Raw genomic sequence first — 20,058 nt, 5'->3', positions numbered from 1 at the left:
ACTTGACCATCCGCATGCGCTTAAAATAATTCAGCTGTGTAAACATCAATGCGGGCGCTTAAATGTTCAAGATGGCGCCCAGACAGCCAAGCGAAGAAGAGTTGGGAAGAAAATGGGATCGGTGCCTTGTAGATACAACGTTTAAAACTGGTATTTTGAAAATCAAGAAGAAGTAGAAGATAATTTTGATAAGAGTTCGCTGAATTTACCTCATACCTTTTTTTCAGTTGGTGGAGCCGTGTTTGGCGGTGTTCTTTCGCTACTGTTCTTCAAAAGTAAGTCCAGAGAAAGCTTAGGTGTTAGCTTATGCGGAAGTTTTTAAACTCTTTTGTGCACTTTAAGATTCAAATATTCTTCTAAAAACTAACCTTGAGGAAAAATTAATTATTTTTTCCAGCAGGGCGAAGATTTCGTGCCCTCTGTGAAGTCCAACAATTACTTCGCGGGAATAGGGGCCTTGCTGGGAGGTCTACAAGGGGGGAGGAGAGGGTTTCCTATTTAGGGTGTGGTTTTTTGGATATTTCAATGAAATTCGTTTGGTTACTGGATTCCATTTTTTGATTTGACTTACATAAATTTATCTAATGAACAAGAGGTATAAAGGTGACCAATATGAAGCAGCAATACACCAATATTGTCTAAGATCAAGTGTTCCCTGACATGAAATCATAACTATTAACTCTTTACTCCCAAGATCTCATTAGCAATTCTCCTTACTGTCTGCATTACAATTATTTTAATATGATTTTGGAGAATTTAGTATTGGATCGAATAATGATCCCCCAGTTGATATTTTTTTTATTCCCATTACTCTTCTGCTTGATATTGTATTGATATTGTAAGGAGAAATTCTGTCTTGGTCACTCATGGGAGTTAAAGGGTTGAAGGGATTTTTGAAGGTAAATTTACCTCTAGGACACTGGATTATTCCCTGTAAACAAGAAAAAACACCCTATCAGAATGAAGGGCTTGAAATCCATTGAAAGGGTTTTTGTTCACACCAGCTTATTACTGCTTTTATCACAATGAGTATATTTGTTTGGATGTTTCCATATAATTGTAGCTACCTCTAATATTTTTTTCCTTTAATATGAAGGGGCTGCATGGCCTGTTACATTAGGAATTGGTGTAGGCCTTGGAGCTGGATATTCAAACTGTAGACACCAGTTGTACTGGCAGGGCCCTCCTGGATCCCAATTTGGAAGGCCTCATTGGGGAAGGCCTTTTTGGGGCAGGCCTGGTGAAGGTGGTGAAAGACGACCCTCTTTCAAGGTAGGTTAAGGAACATGGAAAGATGTTACAGATAAGGGTCCAGTTGTTCAAAGGGTGAATAACATTATGCAACAGATAAATTGCTATCCAGCAGATGGGTGTTACCAAAACATATAGCATTATCCACCAGATAGAGATTTATTCAGTGGATAGTACCATCCAACATTTCAACAACCAGGGTAAGGTGCTTTACCATCAGGACAAAGCACTTTTCTCTTTATTCTGGTTACTTAGAAACACCGGGAAGTCCTGGCCAATCAAGGTATTTTCTTGATTGAGTAAAACCATGTCACACCACCCAATAAATATCGCAGTCAGTTTTAATAAACCTTGTAACTCCCAAGATCTCATTAGTAACTCTCTTTACTGTCTGCCGTACAATTCATATGATATTGGTTTTGATAATTTGGAATTGGATCAACTAATAATCTGGTAATAAACCTTTCTTTTATTCTCTTTACTTGTCTGCTTGATATTGTGCTGATAGTGTAAGGAGAAATTCTGTCCTGTTCACTAGTGAGACTTAACCCTTTTGCTCCCAAGATCTTATTAGTAATTCTCCTTACTATCTGCCATACAATTCTTATGATGTTAGTTCAGAGAATTTGGTATTGGATCAACTAATAATCCCATGATTGATATTCTTCTCTATTCTCATCACCTACCCAATTGATATTGTATTCATATTGTAAGGAGAAATTCTGTCTTGGTCACTTGTGGGAGTGAAAGGGTTAAAGGGTTGACCTGGTCTTTTCACTATTTTTGAAACCGATGTCAATCAGCCTACCTTTTTATTAGAACCAATAACAAGTTGTTAGATTCCATAGGAGTTGTTTTCTATAGATTCTAATTTTAACCCACGTGACCAGTGGAATGGGTACAATATGAAATTCCCTTTGCATATCTCTGTCTTGTGACGTCTTTCAGTCATAAGGAATTATCTGACTTCTGTCCATTTGACTGTGGCTACATATGCAAGACAAGTTTTAATTATACTGAACTTTTCATGGTGTCAATTAACCGAGTAAAACTTGCAATCAGTATCCATATCACAACCTTAGGTGACTCTATTCATTAATACAAGTACCCTGTTATCGTGATCATATTCTTGTGGCCTATTGGTGGTAATGCAGGCAGTTCCAGGGCAATGAAGGTTCATTTGACTTCTATTTTTCTGTCCATATTGGCAGCCTGCAAGAGCTAATGACACAACTCCTGAGAACACAACTGCAAGGCAGGAACTGAAGCAAGGGGAGAAATCAAGTGAAAGTTAAAAGCAATGTCAGAAAAATCCATTTGCTCAGGGAATTTTTTCAAATAGAAAGTGGATGTTACAGATCATAAAATGAGAAAACAAACACAAAACTACCTTGAAACGACCACCTGAATCATCCAGTGGAAAGCTTGTAAATTTTTGGTGAACAACCTGAAGAACTTCTTTCTTTTATCATTAACATTTGCTGCAACTTACATTGAAGTTGATGTGATCATAACTTATTTTTTCCAAGTACCCAATTTTGAAATGTTAGAATTTGAGGTTAAAACAACTGACATTTAAGGTTCTGAAGGATAAACCCACAAATGCTTTCAGTTTAATCACTGGAGTTAAATAAATACTAAAATTTGATATGATATGGAACGTTGGCAGTTCTTGTTGTTTTATCCAGATTTGTTTCTGACACGAATATGAAAGGTAGCGCATGTTTTTATGTTTTCCTTTTTTTTTAATTCAGTGGAATAAAAGGATTAGATAACAAGTTTTGTCTGTATTCATGATTGAAAGAGCGAAACTTTTGGTTTCATAGACACAGGAAATGACCCCAGCATGAAAGAGGAAACAAACAACCACAAGTTTTGGTGTCTTTTTCTTCTTGCCATGTTCTTTTCCCCTAAAATACTGGTACTTATTTTATGAGTACTACATCCTCTCACATTTTTATTTTTGGCCTCTGTGGGTTTGAATGGGCTTCTTCATTAAAAGACTAGAAGAAAAATGATGCAGAAAAAAACCTGAGCCACCTTTTTGCCTTGCCAGTTAGACTGGTAGACAACAAAATGACAATGGATAGAAAGAAATGTTTGGAAGGTATGTTTCCAAAAGTAATAAGGGAAATCCAAGACACTAAGATTCCCTTAACTTTGACTCCTAAGAGTGACTAGCATCTAATTTCTCCTCACTAGTTAATCACACATTTAGGTCTCAAGAATAAAGGAATGATCACCAACTTAGCAGCTCTTGATTGTTGAGCAAAACTCTCCATGTCAGCACCTTGGGAAATGTATGGAGAACAGTTGGGAGAATATGCATAGTAATGTTTGGGTGTAAAAAGTTTTTATCTGCAGCTTTGACTACGTGACCATCGTATTCATGTTCATGTAATGTCAAACTTAAACTGTCTCCGGCCAAGAGTAAATTTGTAAAAAGACGCTTCAAACGGACCACGAAGGCTAAAAGAAATACCCCAAATGGGTTAATTTACAATTCATACAACTTAATTGATACAGTTAGACCGAATGGTAATTTGGGAATGCAATTTTCAGAGATTTATTTACTGTATAAGCGTCATGCGTAGTATAATACATGCATGTACAGCTGTTTTTTTGTCATAAAGAAATGCATTTTTTTGATCGTGTGCGATGCGATAGCGATTTTGCAACGAAGTTTTGTATGTTTTGGTGCCTATCAGCCTGTGTCAGGGCTCCTGCCTTTGCCTTATAGCAAAGAAGGCCGTATGCACGTGCACTACGTTATGGTGTCGAGTATACGTAACCAATTAAACCCAATGCCCCTCACGGTTTTCAAAATGGCGAACTATAGTGAGACATTTGTTAAATGATATCTCTTGTGACTCGTCCTGGTTCAGCCCCGACACTGGCCATCGCTCTTCGGAATCATGTTTTTCAGGGTCTCACCTCTGCATGTTGACATTGTTATCGATTTGAACGTGAAAGCTACCTCATCAAACGTTCTCGCATGTGCGTTTTACTTTACTTTACCATTCAACAGTTGGCACGTGAAGTCATAGACTGGCTTTTATTTTGTGTTGGTTAACTCCAAGGAACAAGCGGAACGAAAACATTGTCGTATTGATATTGTTAGTAAAGGAGAAGATGTTGACGACGAGGAGCTGCCTTAGGAAGAGTCTCAGTCAGCTTCTAGTGAGTGAATTATTTTCATCTGGTACAAATTCAGCATATAGCAACTGTGATTTTTGAGTGCATATCCAGAAGAATGATCAAGATTGACTCTATTTTTCGCAGTAGATCAGCATGTTCGTGTTGAACGTGATAATTTTACTCCATTTGAATGATAGTTTTGTTTGAATGTGTAGTTGTTAACCCACCCCCCTCCCCCACGTTTCCCTCATCTTCTGCTGCTCCCAGTTCTGCTTCCCCTGTAGTTAGTTGCTTTATACTTTTCAAAGAGCATTAGGCTAATTTTTCAGATGATGAAGCTGTTAACAGGCCTTTAAAGTATTCTTTTGATGATTTCCCAATAACATTGTGAGACAGTTTTTGAGAATTATGAGTCACCTGTGAATAGCAAAGTGAAACCAGCCCTCTGTTCCTCTTCCTAACCAACCTCCTCCCCAAGTCAGTGGAGTTTAGGATTATTTCAGTTTTCCAGTTTTCTCTGGGAAATAGATATGCTGAGTGGTATGTCTACAAAAAGGCAGGGAATCTTTAAGAGTTTAGTCTTACCATAGTGCCTCATAGTGTCAGAAGTACATTCATGCAAATGATGATTCCAATTGCTGTGCAGTGTGTCATACTAAGGAGTGTTGTTATGATAGTTGAATATTAAGCATACTATTTTACGCACTGCTTGATTTTAACCATAGGTAGTGGTTTAAGATTTTTTGTTTCCTTAAAGAAAAATACCAAAGAAGAATAAAAAAAGAGAAAAAAACAAATTGAAAATGTGAAGAAAGGAAATACAGAATACCATAGTTGCCACTTTATAGCATTTATCTTTGTCAGCCATGAGGTATGATAGTTGTGTTTTAATTCTTAATTTGTCGAACAGGCCTCCCATTGAATGGTAGGGATAGTGAAAGGCAACATTATTCACTTGGTAACACTTCAAGTACTGTCCCTGAGCTAAAACACCCCTTATTTTTGTCCAAAAATACTCTTTCACAGTTGTTATTAGTTACTGACAAGGGCATACTTAAAACATAGGCATGCTATGCATGCTTTTTTGATGGGTGGGTCAAAATGGGAAACTAAGCAACTGATTTTTGCATTTTTGTAAAAGAAAAAGAGTATTTACCTATGAAAGATTCTGATGAAGATATTGTTAAGTGGAGAGCAAAAACAAAACCTTCCAGTTTATCAGAAATAAACTCATAGAAACATTTTAAGGTCTATTGCCACTGGTGTCTGAATTATTGTTAGCAAAAATTAACAACATTAGTGCAGAAAAGTTGTGAGAAAAGTATTGTATTTCAAAGTATAACAACATGGGCTCTTTATTTGGTAATTGCCTATCTGTACTTTGCCCCATTTGTGCGGAATACATGATAAGATGCAGGCTGTCTAGAAGGAATTGACATGTGATAGGGTGAAGTCCTAGGTGGCTAACCAATGCCAACATAGGGTCATATACTTCATATTTCAGCTAATAACTCAAAAATCATTAAAAAATTAATCTTTACTCTTTTTCTGGAAATGTGAATTTTCAGGAAATTCTGATCTGTCTGAGTCAGAGCATCTGCTGTATTTATCACTCTTCAGGGGAACAAGCCCCTAAAACTCAGTGCTACGGTTCTGGCTCAGTAAAACACATGCATGCATCATATCTGTTGACATGGTTCAAACAAGAGGTAAAGAAAACTTGTGAATTGTGCCATTTAAGTGATATCAAGAAAAAGGGCAAACCATATATGCTGAGGTAATTGTTATTTCTAAGCTCTTTTCTATTGAGTTGTATTGGTACAGTTGATCTTGATTTTACCAGGGTCAACATTTTTGTTTTTATTGTCACCATTTTCAACACCTTTGTAACCTTTGTCATACCCCTCCCCTCTTGGTCCTCTCTTTTCTTCCCCCCCCCCCTCTCTTTGAACTTTCGTCCCTCTCTTCTCCCATGTTTCTGTTGGGAAATTGAACAAAACAAAGGTGTTTGATAGATTAAATATCTTTCTTTACTGAATGAAGTAGAGGAAGCAAGACAGTGGGCTACAAAGAAAATTGAATGTTTCAGAACCAAAATTAAAACCATATCCTTTTACTATTTCCAGATTTTCACATTTCTAGACTGCCAAGTTAAGATACATGCAACCTAGCTGAAGAATTATTGGCATATTTCCAGAATTTCACATTCCAGACTACTGAGATAAATGTAAGTTAAAGACTAGTTTGTATATTTCTAGATGTACCAAGTTGATATGCTTGTGAGTAAGCTAATTGACATATTACATATTTTTACACATTTTTCTCTAAGGGGATGAATTTGATGTGCAGCACATTCCATTGTGATGACGTGTTCTGTGCTCTTCTACCCCAAGTTAAAGCCCAATTTATATTGAGACAAAAAAACTCCTAACAATAATTGAAGATGTGCATGTCTTAATCCTTTACTTCCTGGAAGTGATTAACATGTAGCTTCTCCTTTTTGTATCCATAAGGTAATGAGAATACCTTCAAGTTTTTATCTTGATCTAACCTCAAATTCTTTTAATTAATTTACAATGAAATGTATAGCAGCTGAAGGGGAGAAGTAGCAATCAGTCCTTGGAGTTAATGGGTTATAAGCCTCAGAGAACAGAAACATTAGGGTTATAGATGTTATGAATACTTAAGATTAAAATTGTTAGTAGGTGACAGATTCACATGTTCATGTAAATAGGGTATTGAATATTTGTTAACTTGTGAAAGAAACTTGATTAAAAATAGGGTCAAGCAATTTTTCATTGTGTGTTAACCCTTTAAGCCTTTCACTCCCATGAGTGACCGAGACAGAATTTCTCCTTACAATATCAATACAATATCAAGCATACAAGTGATGGGATTGAAGAAAATATCAGCCAGGGGAGGGGATTATTAGTTGATCCAATACCAAATTCTCAAAACTAAACATGCATATTATGAAAAAATTAAACATGATGAAAATTTGGACCAGAATTTTCAATATCTGGTTGGGCATTTATTTGAGGTGATAAGCTATTTTCATTTAATTTTTTTAAAGATGTTTTATTGCTGGTTTAAGACAGGGTGTGGAATTTTGGTCTAGGTTTAACAAGGCGTTTGACGCAATTCCCCACTCCATTCTGCTCCGAAAACTTCAAAGTCTTGGTGTAGCTGGGGACTTGTGGTGTTGGATAAGAGATTACCTCTCTGGAAGAACGCAAGTTACGACGATTAATGGGTGTCAATCTCAAGCTATGCCAGTTACTTTTGTTGTACCTCAAGGGTCGGTGCTGGGCCCTACCCTGTTTTCCATCTTCTGTAATGATCTGCCCAATATTACTGAGGGAATAGATGGTGACCCACAGCTTCACATGTACGCAGACGATACCACCGTCTATGTCTCAGCTCCGACCTATGATCTGGTGGCCTCCAAGTTGAATGAAGTACTAGCAAGGCTATATACATGGTGTTGCGAGAACTGTCTCACTCCACATCCCACCAAGACGGAATGTATATTGCTTGGTGGACGCGGAAAATTTACTGGGCCAAAACAAGCTATTAAGATGGGTGATTATGTTGTCGGGGAGGTTGTTTCTGCAAGATGCCTAGGTGTTCAGATAGATAATGCTCTTAAATGGGATCATCATGTACCGGAATTAGCTAAGTCATATACGCAGAAGTTGAATTTACTTAAATCCTTGTATTTCCTTCCTATACAGGCAAGAATTGATTTCTATTTTAAGGTTATTCTGCCGTCTGTGACATATGGTATGTTAGTTTGGGGCTCTTGTGGTCGAGTATTTTTCTCAAGCTTAGAATCTATACATGTTAGAGCGGCGAAAATAATATTTAACTTGGATTGGTGTACTCCAAGCAAGGAGGTTCTTGCCACAGCAAAATGGAATACCTTAGAGATTATGTATGAGAAACGATTACTAATCTTAGCGCATCAGGCTTATTATAATCTTTTGCCACGTCCTATGAGCCGTCACTTTGAAAAGTATGTAAGTAGCTACGACTTCAGGAGGAAAATGACATTTAAGTTACCTAGACCTAAGACCGATATGGTCAAGAAATCATGCTCATACAAGTCAATTACTCGGTGGAACGCTCTGGAAAATCAAATGAGATCAATTCAAGACGTTGACGCTTTTAAAAAGTCACTCAAGTGTATTTTTAAGCCACGTATGTTATAATGATGTACTATGTAGAATTTTATTGTTGAAAATATGTAGAAATCTTACATTAGTCTTCTTATAATTAGTTAGGAATTTAGTTTTATTGGATTTAGTTAGGAATTTAGTTTTATTGTCCGTACACGACCACATCAGCTTTTGCTGAATTTTTTATCGTGTTTAAATAAATGCTGTTGTTGTTGTTGTTGTTGTTTAAAATAGGGTTGGAATAATTTTGTATTTCAACCTAAGGCAGGGCAACAGTTGATTTTAAGAAGGGTGCTATCTCTGCTAAAGAAAAGGTACTGCTGAAAAAAGCCTCTATTTGAGCAGATCATGTTTCTCAGATAAATTATTTATACTTTTGTTTGATATTGAGAAGGCTTTACCAACCCCCCTTCCCCTGCCCCACCCCCATCGTCTTCCTTTGTCCAATTTTTGTTTTGTTTCAAAACTTTTTGTAAACCTCTTTACTCTGTCTGATATGTCTAACCATAGGGGCTGAATTGATAGCAACACAAAGAATAAATCTGCTTACATGATTTATTCAACAATCATCTGATAAACTTAGGAGTTCCGCTCTTATCTACAAATACTAGTCAGTGAAATCTCAACTGTCAAAGTTTTTTATTTTATCATGGTAATAGTAACAGGCAAAAAATATGTGCAAAAACACTCCAATATTTAAAGCTGCTGCTTACACCTTAAAAAATTGTGTAACGTAATATATGTCTCTCTAACCTACAATAAAGTCTTTTGTCTTTGAAAAGTCATGGGTTTACATATTTACAATTTGTGTACAGTATGAAACTACTCGAACCGGATTCTTTTGATCGAAAAGAAAACAAACAAAAAAAGAAAAACAAACTCAAAAAAAAAGAAAACTGTCATCCTTGCAAGCGATCTGAATCGTATTCACTCATCTGATCCGCCTATAATCTCCAAAAAAATTTCAATAAACTACACGGAAAACTATTTCATGTGACGGACATAAATGATTAAATCATACAAAAGCATACAGTAAATTTAGGATCGAAATAAACCAATCATAAAATGAGAAAGTTTCCTGAGAGGTCCGAGGTTTGTTTGTTTTCTATGCAGTAAGTTTTGTGTTTTAACTTCAATCTTATTGGTTCGTTTACAAAAAAAGACACTTTGACATCCTTTGTTCTCAATAAACATGTTCATTGGTTCATTTTTCTTCATTTCGATCCGGTTCAAATAATCTCTCTGCTCTGAGCGCTTCACAAACTTTGTTTTCTTTCGTTCATTCACGATTTTAGTGGTTGTGTTGTAATTGTCACTGAGCTGGCTGCCTCACATTTTGAATTGTAAGTGATTATTTAACTTTTTGGCAAAATTTCCGCACAGCCCCACACATCATTATACATCCATATATGGGGCTTTATTATTCAGTGTATCACCAGTAAGATGTACATGCATAATTAAGTATGGGGCTGTGCGGAAATTTTTCCAACTTTTTTTCCAGATTAAGCAATTATTTGTGAATTGGCGATGTTAGATAATAAGGCGACAGTTAGACTGACTATTGCTAAGTAAATTATGTACGTGTTGTTCACCTGCTACTGTGATCCTATTTGCTATAAGGTATAACGTGCGTAGCTGACAGTTGTTGTTGTTGATGGCTTCAGCCAAGTGCTGTGCTCCAATGTCTGAGATGTTATTTGTTGCGAGGTTTAACGTGTGTAGCTGACAGTTGTTGTTGTTGTTGATGGCTTCAGCCAAGTGCTGTGCTCCAATGTCTGAGATGTTATTTGCTCTGAGGTTTAACGTGCGTAGCTGACAGTTGTTGTTGTTGATGGCTTCAGCCAAGTGCTGTGCTCCAATGTCTGAGATGTTATTTTCTCTGAGGTTTAACGTGCGTAGCTGACAGTTGTTGTTGTTGATGGCTTCAGCCAAGTGCTGTGCTCCAATGTCTGAGATGTTATTTGCTGTGAGGTGTAACGTATGTAGCTGACAGTTGTTGTTGTTAATGGCTTCAGCCAAGTGCTGTGCTCCAATGTCTGAGATGTTATTTGCTGTGAGGTGTAACGTATGTAGCTGACAGTTGTTGTTGTTAATGGCTTCAGCCAAGTGCTGTGCTCCAATGTCTGAGATGTTATTTGCTCCAAAGTATAACCTGTGTAGCTGACAGTTGTTGTTGTTAATGCCGTCAGCTAAATACTTTGCTCCTTCGTCTGTCAATTGATTTCCTGTGAGGTCTAACCAGCTCAGTTGAGATTTACTACATTTTAACAACTTACAAATTTCAAAACAACCTAACGGACCAAAGTTATTGTCGGCCAAATCTAAATGTGAAATTTGTTGAACATTCTTAATTACAGTAACTACTGAAGCACAATCAACAGGTGTGAGTTGACAATCATTAAAATTTACCAAATTAAAGTTAATTTGTTGTAGTTTTCTCTGAACTATTTTCTCCATCTCACTATTTTCGTTAATGCATTTAAATAATGTCACTGCTAAATGTTTTTTGTCTTTAGTCGGCCAACAAGTTACTTTCCTTGGCTCCATATCCTCTGTCCACTCTTCGTTGTACAACTTGTTTTCTTTCTCTTCAGTTTCCACAGGAAGAAGGTCTGTGATGATTTCGCCCGGTAGGTTTTCTTTCTCGTTCATTAGTCCTGCTAGAAACTGAAAAACCAGCTGCCATTTGCTGTCCACGATGTTCGTAGAAACAAAGTTCCTCAGTTTTTTTGTCATTCATGTTTGCTAGGTGCCTCGCAGCGAAAAACTCTTGCATTGTTAAATGAATGAAACAGAATTGTTGTTCACGTTTCAGCGGGGTAGTTTCACGGTCGGGTAAGCGGTGAAAAAGAGCGCTGCCTTCCAATCCGCGTACTTCGTTTCCCCCGAAGACCAGCCTTCCTTCTTTAATTCCTTTAAATGCCATTTTTTCAAGTTTCTCGAATTTCTTTTCCACGTTAGGGAGCAAATTATCTGATTCAAAATCTTCGCGAGTGAAATTCTTGCCGCGGAATTCTTCGTTGTGTCTTAAGTAAAATATTTCCACTGCTTTCTTGTAAATATCTGTTAATTTTGTTGGTAGACTTAGACTTTTAGAACCGTAGAACTTCGCCATTTGAAAGAGACTTGAGCAAATGATGAAGCAACTCGCAGGAATGTAGCATAGAGAGAGAATGTTCCTGTTGCCGCCGATGTGTCGCCATATTGTTTTGCCCGCATGCTTGTCCTCTTCAGCAAATTTGGTTACGTACTCTTCGACTTGTTCGGATGAGAAGCCGAGGATCTCGAAGACTTTGTCGAAATCAATACGCTCGATGCATGACAAAGCTGTAGGTCTTGTGGTTGTCAAAACGGCAGCTCCGTTGAGTAGTTTCCCAGTCGCAAGCTTCTCGTATAGAGCATACAAGGGCATCTTCTCGTCTACGCGGTTTTTGAATTGAGGCTCGAAATTTTCCTCCCCTATCTTTGAATTAGGTTTAAATTCATCGATTCCATCGAAAATAATGAGAACTCTTTGGGGGTTCTCAAGGATGTAATTCCAGACTTCATCATCCATGTAATCTGAGGGGGAATGTTCTGACAATGTGAGTATTTCCCGGAGGCTAAGGTCGGGTGCCGCGTTGAATGTTCTGAATTTGATGAAGAAAGTAGCATCAAAATGGATTTTAACATCAGATGATTCATGGAATACTTTGTTAAATGCCCACTCTCTGAGGAGTTTGGTACAGCAAAGTGTCTTTCCGATTCCGGGACGACCAACAATCAAAACGTTTTTGTTTTCGTGGTTAAGAATGTCCTCCGGCCCTCTAGGTGTTGTGTTTTTCTCACCAGCTCTGGCGTAAACTCCCAGTTTCTCCCTTCTGCCTCCAGAAAAATCATATTTGGCTCTGTCTGGAACAACGACAAGGTTTGTGTAAATCTGATCCAGGGTCAAATATTTAGATGGGTGTCCTTCGCCGGGAGTACTTGAAAAAGGCGACCGGAGTTGGGGAGGTTTATTTGTCTCATCGCTAATAATTTTCTTTGTATTGTCTATGAATTCCTGAAGCGGTGGTTTTTGGAGTTGTTGAGGCTTGCTTGCTTGTTCTTTACTTTCCTCTTCCTGGTGTTGTTCTTGTGGAACGTTCGTTTCTTGCTCTGTTCTTTTTTCATGAGACTTGCCTGGTAGATGTGGGATGTTCGTTTCATGTTCTTTACTTTCCTCTACCTGGTGTTGTTCTTGTGAGGTGTTCGTTTCTTCTTGCTGAGGAGGTTCAGGTCTCAACACAGTCGATGTGGTAGCATTTTGCGAGTCGGCATGGAAGGGATTCAGGTGAGCCTTTAGAAACTTGGAATTATTCATGAAACTATCCTCTTTCCAGGCTCGTAGCAAAATATAGACGGTTTCTAACAGAATGCCAAAGAGAAAAAATCCGTTCACGACAAGAACAGCGCGCATCCAGGAGTTTTTCTTAGTTGCTCGTTGATTATGACACTCGTGTAAGATTGATGTGGAGTTTTGCATGACGCCAGTAGAATTCCTAAGCTGATTCCCTCCGGAGGTTAGATAACAAGAAAAGCTGGAGGGAAAGTCCAGAGGATAAAGAAATTGACTTTGTAGGACCATGAAGAGAGCCCCTAACAGAAACCTTGTGAAAAGTTGACAGCAGTAAGCGTTAAAGAGCTTTTTTCCAGTTGATAATGTATTATCTTGGTCGGGCGACTGTCTCTCGAGATCACCATCACGAGCGCAAGGCAACAGTTGATCGACTGTATGGCTCACTATTTGGGAGTAAATCGCACAAACAGTTCCAATGAGAAAAAAGTTAAGTAACACGAAGCAATAGATTGCAACACCGTGTTTGTTGTACCGCTCCTCGTACAGCTCGAGACATTTTCCACTCACAAGGTCGATGTCATCACTCTTCGCCCCGCCACAGTAGAAATCATACCTGGATTCGCCGTTTTCAATCTCTGCAAAAATGCCAAGGAAAATTACACCAATCGGGATCCAAAAAACAACTGCGACATGGCTGACTTTGTTAAATGTTTTTGGTGCAAGTAATTCTTTGAGGTAATCCATTGTTAACGTTTGTATTTTCACTGTTTTCGATCAGATGAAAATCGCATCATGTCGTAAGTTGAAATAATGAAAGTATGGTGGACTTCCGGTCAGTCATTGCTACAGATTTTATGGGTTATTTATGGAGAGAAGTACAGTTTTTATTCTTGGCAAGGTTACAGCTGTCAACTAGACAATTACAATGGTTTTGTTTCTCGTGCCATCTTTTTTTCGACTACTCAGGAAGCTGATATGGGAAACTGAGACAGGAAACTGAAATGGACACATGTGCAGCTAGATTTAATCCAAGCATGTTATGACATTTTGATAAGGCGTCAAAAAGACGATCACATAAATGGCGAAGGCTTTTGTTTCTGAAGCAAATTGCACGCCTAGAAGTGTAACCACTAAAGAAATTGTGACTTGTCGCTGCACATTCTCTTTCACCTTCCCCATCCACCAAAGCCAAAGTAGTTTTCAAACTGATTACGAGCGCCTCCAAACACGCCTTGGATGTTCGACTTTCATTTTTGCAACCAGTTTTCAAGATCGTGTGCTTTTTCGATTGACTTGTACGACTTCCAACCGTGATACAAAAGTCAAGACACAAGAGACATTGCGAACGAAAAAGAAACCACGGATCATTTCCAGTGCCAAAGGTTCTCTATTGTACTGCCCTTTAGAGATATGCAGTGTACCCTGCCGTTAATTTTTTCGGAAAGATAAGGGGTAACATGTAGCACTAAAAATGGAGAAACGATCTTCGCAGGCAAAACCTACGTTTTTTGTTCTCCCCTCTTCATGCAACTTCGCATAGCTCAGTTGGTAGACGCCCTAATTGGCATCTGCAAGGCACGGGTTCAATTCCTGTTCAAGTTTGAACCTATTCGGGGTTTTTTTCTGCGATCGTTTTTATTGAAGCTAACCTCCAAAGATCTTTTCTTAACTTCAACCTTACTGGTAATTGATTTCGCAGGTACCAAATTACTCGATTTTGGTAAGACGGTATTTTGCGGGTTTTATTTTTTGCGACTTCAATACAAGGCCGACAATTAAAAAACAAGGGCATTAAATTTCGCAATTCAAGCGTTCTTAAATTCATTTTGTTTGTGAAATGGCTTAACTTAATGATGACGACTACACGAAAGATTTTCTAAGGCCAAATCTAGCGATTCAGATGAAGATGAAACGTAGATTCAGATGAAGATGAAAGGTAGATTCTCCACTCCATATGCGAAATCTTTGCAAGTTAACGTCATTTCACATCAGAAGATACAAGATAAGACGAGTTAACAATTTTTGCATTTTTCGATACATATTTTAATACATGGATCATTTTTTCTATGATGGTGTTTAAATTTGGCGAGGAGTGTCATTCGCGGGTCTTTAATTTCGCGACTTTTCCACACAGATCGCCAAAAACGCGAGATTAAAGAGCCGCAAAGCTAATTACCAATAAGGTATATCACCGCCGTAGGTCAAAATATCATTGGTTTCATTTAATTATGTTGAACGCTAACGTTATATACATTTTTTATCTTGTTTTAAAAACATGGCAACGCACACCAAGCACCGTTACACGAACTGAGCCGAGGGCTCTGGAGCACAAAACATGAAAAGAAAAAAGGTAGTTTCTTTCGGGAATTTTACTTAGAATACTTGAGAAATTTCCAGTTAAGAACTTCAATAATCACGTAGGATGCTTGTTGTTGATCACGTTAAAAATTTGGTTGAGTGTCGTCGTAGTCAGATATGAAAATTAGCCATGTGCTTGTCACGCGGTTAAGCACTGTTACCATATTGTTTCACGCAAGTCACTTGTTGGCTTTATCCTCACAATGTTTTCAGAGGAAGTCTTTCTCAACCCGTGAAATTCATGATCTAACTATCCATAGGAAACCCACAACGACGGATACAATTCATTTCAGCTTTTGCCATAAGCTTTTTCATGCTCTTTTTACCTACTTCGTCTTCCAAGTCCACGTAGGCAACGCAAATTAAACCTTCAACTTTTATTACACTTAACCATCCTCGCGCCTTTACAACGTCCCTTATGGCTCTCAGTGGGCTTCAGGGATCAGTGACATTGCAACTAGTGCCCTCACACGTCTCATTCTGTATAAAAATATCTCGCTTTCGTTCAAAAGGAACAAGCTCTTTCACACGTAAGAACTAAGGAATAGAATGTTGAAATAGTGGGCGTGACTTGGCAAGCGCAATTATTATGCTAATGTTATGGGAAATTCCGTTAACACTTTAACTCCCACAAGTGATTAACAAATAACTTCTTACTAAATTATCTATGCACTATCCACCAAACAGGTTATGAGAATACTCAAATGTATCAGGTAGAGGTTGATATCTTGATCTAGAATGAAATTCTCTCAACTTTTTTACAAGGAAATGTGTAGCAGCTAGAGGGGAGAATTAACAATCACATCTTGGGAGTTAAAGGGTTAAACAGTTTTGGGGGATGGTATCATAAATTCCTCAGTGGATTTTCTCGCAATTTTGGATTTTTTTTTAGATAAGACCCTGCTGCTGAGTAAATTTGTAATCAATATATTGAATGTGGCCGTTTCAACATTTTGATGCCGCTAAGTTTACAGTCGATTTACCTGCTGCGATATGTTACTATTTACGGAAAGGGCTCTAAATTACGTTCTATTCGATATATTAAATTCCTTTTTCGTAGGACAAACTTTCAATGACGTTCTTAGCTATTGTGCTAAATTTTACACTATTTCCTCGCGTCCATGTGAAACTACAGCATCTCGAAGTAAGGGAATTTACCACCATAATGTTTATAATAATTTGAGGAGAAAGTTATATGACGTTTTTTGTTCCATGTGCCAAGCCAATTGTTGGTAGAGTGGAAGCGTACGGGTAGAGCTTCATGAAAATCAACTCGTAATCTTTTTGATTAAAACGCACAACAAACGACCAGCCAGCAAGCTGCAGGATGCGCGTTTCTCCTCCTGCGGGAAGACCTGAGACAAGTCGGGGATAAATTTGCCGGGGGTCTGGCCCTAATGATAATTTCCGTGCCAGACCCCTTACAGACCTCTCCCCGACTCGCATTGCTTAAAAACCTCATACATTCTTCCGGGCAAAGAGACACTAGTGCCTCTTGAGGAGAATTGTGAGCTTCGATGAACAAATAATGTCCAAGGACGAATATCCGTACATGTTTTCGCTTCAAATGAAGGTTATTGTGTTTGTTTTAGCCTGCAGTGCAGGCGTCTTATAAGGGCGAGTTAACGTTGAGAAACTCGCGATCGTTTATTCAACCGGCTATGGTTGATTTGGAGATAGAGGCGGTGGGGTGAGGGGGGCGGGGAAGGCTTCAAAAAAAAATCTTTCCCCCACCCCTACCCCTACCAACCCCATCTCTCCCCAACCTTCCGCTGTCATTAAAATAGACTATGGCTGCCATAATTTCGCTAAGAAAATACTTAAGCAATCGCTCGCCAAAATAATGCCTGCTCTGCAGGCTATGTGTATTATTCTTCAATTTTTTTTTGGCATCGGGCGGGAAAAATGTTTCCAACAGCTTTTAGTTTGCTGCGTGAGATGTTTACTTTTCAGTGTTCTCCGGGACGAATTTATGAACAAACAAACATGTCCTTTCTTCTGTAAAACTAGTTCAAGTCTTTGTCGTCTTGAATTTATTTTAAAGAGAACGCTTTCATCGTAGTAGTCGTAAGGTTTGAAAATTGAGGAATATCATTTGGGATATATTACCCAATATGACTAATGTAAACTTCCCCACTCACTCCTTGCGAGTGGCTTCCTTTCGGCATGATACTTTCGTTCTCCAACGGTTGAGTGCCTTTTCGATCATTTTCGGACGGTACCGTCTAGTTTCGGACACTAACATTCGCATTCAGACGCTATCGTCTGGTATCGGACTCATGCTTCTGTTTTGGAAATGTTCCGGACCCTACCGGCTGGTTTCGACACATGCTGTGTTCGATTTCGGAACTTATCAAGCATTTTCGGACACTCGCATTTTCTGTACGTTTACGAAACCTTTAAATTTGTAATTTTTTGCTGGGGTATCATTGAATGGTTGTTTCAACAACAGTGCACAAGAACCTATCTATCAAAATGACTCAGCGCAATTTTCAATTGAGTGCCAAAAGTAAGCCGGAATATCTTTGGCTTTCCTTAACTTTGTTCTGTGATTGTTTTAGAAAACTCACGCAATCCTCTCGACCAATCAGATGTAACACTAAGAACAATCGCGATTTGATCACTTGCGTTCTCCCGCGCTTCAAGCACTTCCCTTGTTTTCACTATGAGTTCTCATTGGCTGATGATAATCTCAACCTTTGCTCAGGCTGGTCGCTTGGATTCTTTTTAGTTTTAAAACACCCAATCAAAAGGCGTTCTAAAAGGGCCAACCAATCACAGATGAAAGTCCCAACGCTCTCCGATGTCCTGAGGCCAAATTTCGCTGTCACTCTTGGAGAATTTAAATAGTCTTTCGGGCTGCTGTTCATATGAAGTTGTTCATTTGTGGAAAATTATTCTCGCTTTTATTGGACAGGTATCTTTAGTCTACAGTTGCTCGTTAACAAAGTGTGCGAAGCAAAGCCTTTAAAGGCGTCAGGCCCGGGTTATTAGGCGAAGCGAAAAATCTTAATCATAAAATGCTTTCTTAGGAAATGCAAAGTTGAGGATCCTTTGCTACATCTGGTCTGCGGTTTTCTTCAGCAGTAGTAACCAAACCCCATCCCACACATGCACTTCCGGTACGAGGGATGACAGATCTTCAGGCATGAGCGACGATGAAGCTGGTAAACCTTGAAAGAAATCAGAGTGATGTTCAAGTTTGGCAGAAAATGACGAAAAGAAGGAAATTCGATAAACATAAAAAAAAAAACTATTTCCGGTCTTTGCCTTACACTCAATCATCCCGTCTCTGGGATGAAATGGATATTTATAATCTTGCAATACTTACCGTCCAGGCCCTTCCACAGCATTTTGATCCAGCTTTGAAGTTCTTTTTGTACTTTTTATTTGTCAAACAATTCTTGAATTTTCCTTTGCACATGCGTAGGACCTTTTTCTTCCCCCGTTGCGCTGTGACTGGCTCTATACAGCTGCATAACAGAATCACCAGCACAAAAAACACGATAATCTTCATCTGTAAAAAAATACAGCCATTTCTTAGTTAAATTATAAAATTGAACAGCCCTATTTTTAAGTCTGAAAAAAAAAACAACAAAACAAGCTTTCCAACAAATGTCGCTGCTTCCTTTTTAAATCATGTAAATTTTCCTAGATCTCTTATCTTCATCTTTCAGCTTCAGTTAACGTTTTCACAACCACGACCGATCTAAAAGTACCTTTCCTTTACATGTCTTATACCACATAAAGCAAACAAGTGATGAGAATAAAGAAAAGATATCATTTGATTCAGCAGCAAATTCTCAAACTTAATATCATAAAGAATGTATAGCAGACAATAAGGAGAATTTTATTGAAATCTCGCGAATGAAAGAGTGAAACAGCCTTAATACAAATGCGACTGTGTTTGAAGCAGAGGAAGCCTGGGAACAAGATTTTTTCTCGATTGCCGTCATCGCAGACAGAACGTGAAGAAAATTTTCGTAGTTTGTTCTTGAATTCTCAACATTGATAGATTGCTTACCGTAACTTTTGATACCAGCATTCTGACGTGAAAGAAATCTCTTTGAAGAGAGTTGTTATTGCGCAAAATATTTCAGCTTAATCTTCGAAACTACGTGCACTTACTTCAGCTTGGCTCATGTTATCTAGAAGTTCCTAACAAAGTGTTCGATGACTTTTCGCATAAAAAATCTGATCTACCATTCTGAAATATCTTTTGGTTAGTGTAGATAAACTAACAATTCGAATGTTTAAGGTTCTCGTTGAGGTAAGACCTGATCTCCAGTTTGCTTAAATTGGAAAATTTACTGCGATGATCACATTTCCACTTTCATCTACAACCGCAGTACAAATATGAATTATTTCATATAAACTCCACATCATTTCACTGCACGGGAAGATATGAAGTCAATAAATTGACCTCGTTCCCAATGTGTGGCTTCATAGCTCAGTTGGTAGAGCATCGCACCGGTATCGCGGAGGTCACGGGTTCGAATCCCGTTGAAGCCCTGATTTTTTTTTTTTTTTTTTTTTTCAGGCTTCTTCTTTCCAATTGCTTAAATTGGAAAATTTACTGCGATGATCACATTTCCACTTTATAAATAATAGTGATGGCAAATCAAGCTTAAAACTGCAAAAATCGCCTAAAACAAAAGCGGAGAGACAAGATGTGAGTAAGTTTTATTAAATTTACGTGTAAAATGTTCATATTTCGAAATATCTCAAGTTGTAAATCGACCATATTCCATCCCCATACTATTCCTGATAACGTAGTCGACGGTTCCTCTCGTAACTTAACACCGCGTCACACAA

General features: G+C 38.3%; 2 protein-coding genes, 1 long non-coding RNA gene and 1 pseudogene across 4 annotated transcripts in view; 2 read left to right on the top strand and 2 right to left on the bottom strand.

Moving 5' to 3' along the window:
* Nucleotides 1-20,058, bottom strand: part of LOC149041080 (uncharacterized) — a 321,438-nt gene that overhangs the window by 260,173 nt on the left and 41,207 nt on the right. The gene's annotated exons all lie outside the window — the stretch shown is intronic.
* Nucleotides 39-3,029, top strand: LOC113666172 (uncharacterized). Its single transcript, XM_089214376.1, has 4 exons — nucleotides 39-150; nucleotides 228-275; nucleotides 1,097-1,272; nucleotides 2,463-3,029. Exons 1-4 carry the CDS (start codon nucleotides 63-65, stop codon nucleotides 2,544-2,546), a joined length of 396 nt encoding a protein of 131 aa, XP_089070502.1. The 5' UTR covers nucleotides 39-62; the 3' UTR covers nucleotides 2,547-3,029.
* LOC149041086 (uncharacterized) lies at nucleotides 6,010-7,180 on the top strand. Its single transcript, XR_016189118.1, has 3 exons — nucleotides 6,010-6,166; nucleotides 6,516-6,616; nucleotides 6,719-7,180. It is a non-coding gene; the product is annotated as an uncharacterized LOC149041086 (long non-coding RNA).
* Nucleotides 10,098-13,758, bottom strand: LOC149041085 (uncharacterized; annotated as a pseudogene). The gene has a single exon (XR_016189188.1). The product of XR_016189188.1 is annotated as an uncharacterized LOC149041085 (transcript).

This window comes from Pocillopora damicornis, chromosome 8 (genome assembly GCF_964200805.1).
Source record: "Pocillopora damicornis chromosome 8, jaPocDami1.2, whole genome shotgun sequence".
Classification (NCBI taxonomy): Eukaryota; Metazoa; Cnidaria; class Anthozoa; order Scleractinia; family Pocilloporidae; genus Pocillopora; species Pocillopora damicornis.
Note: the sequence above shows the minus strand (reverse complement) of the source record. Positions and strands in the feature narration are given on the sequence as shown.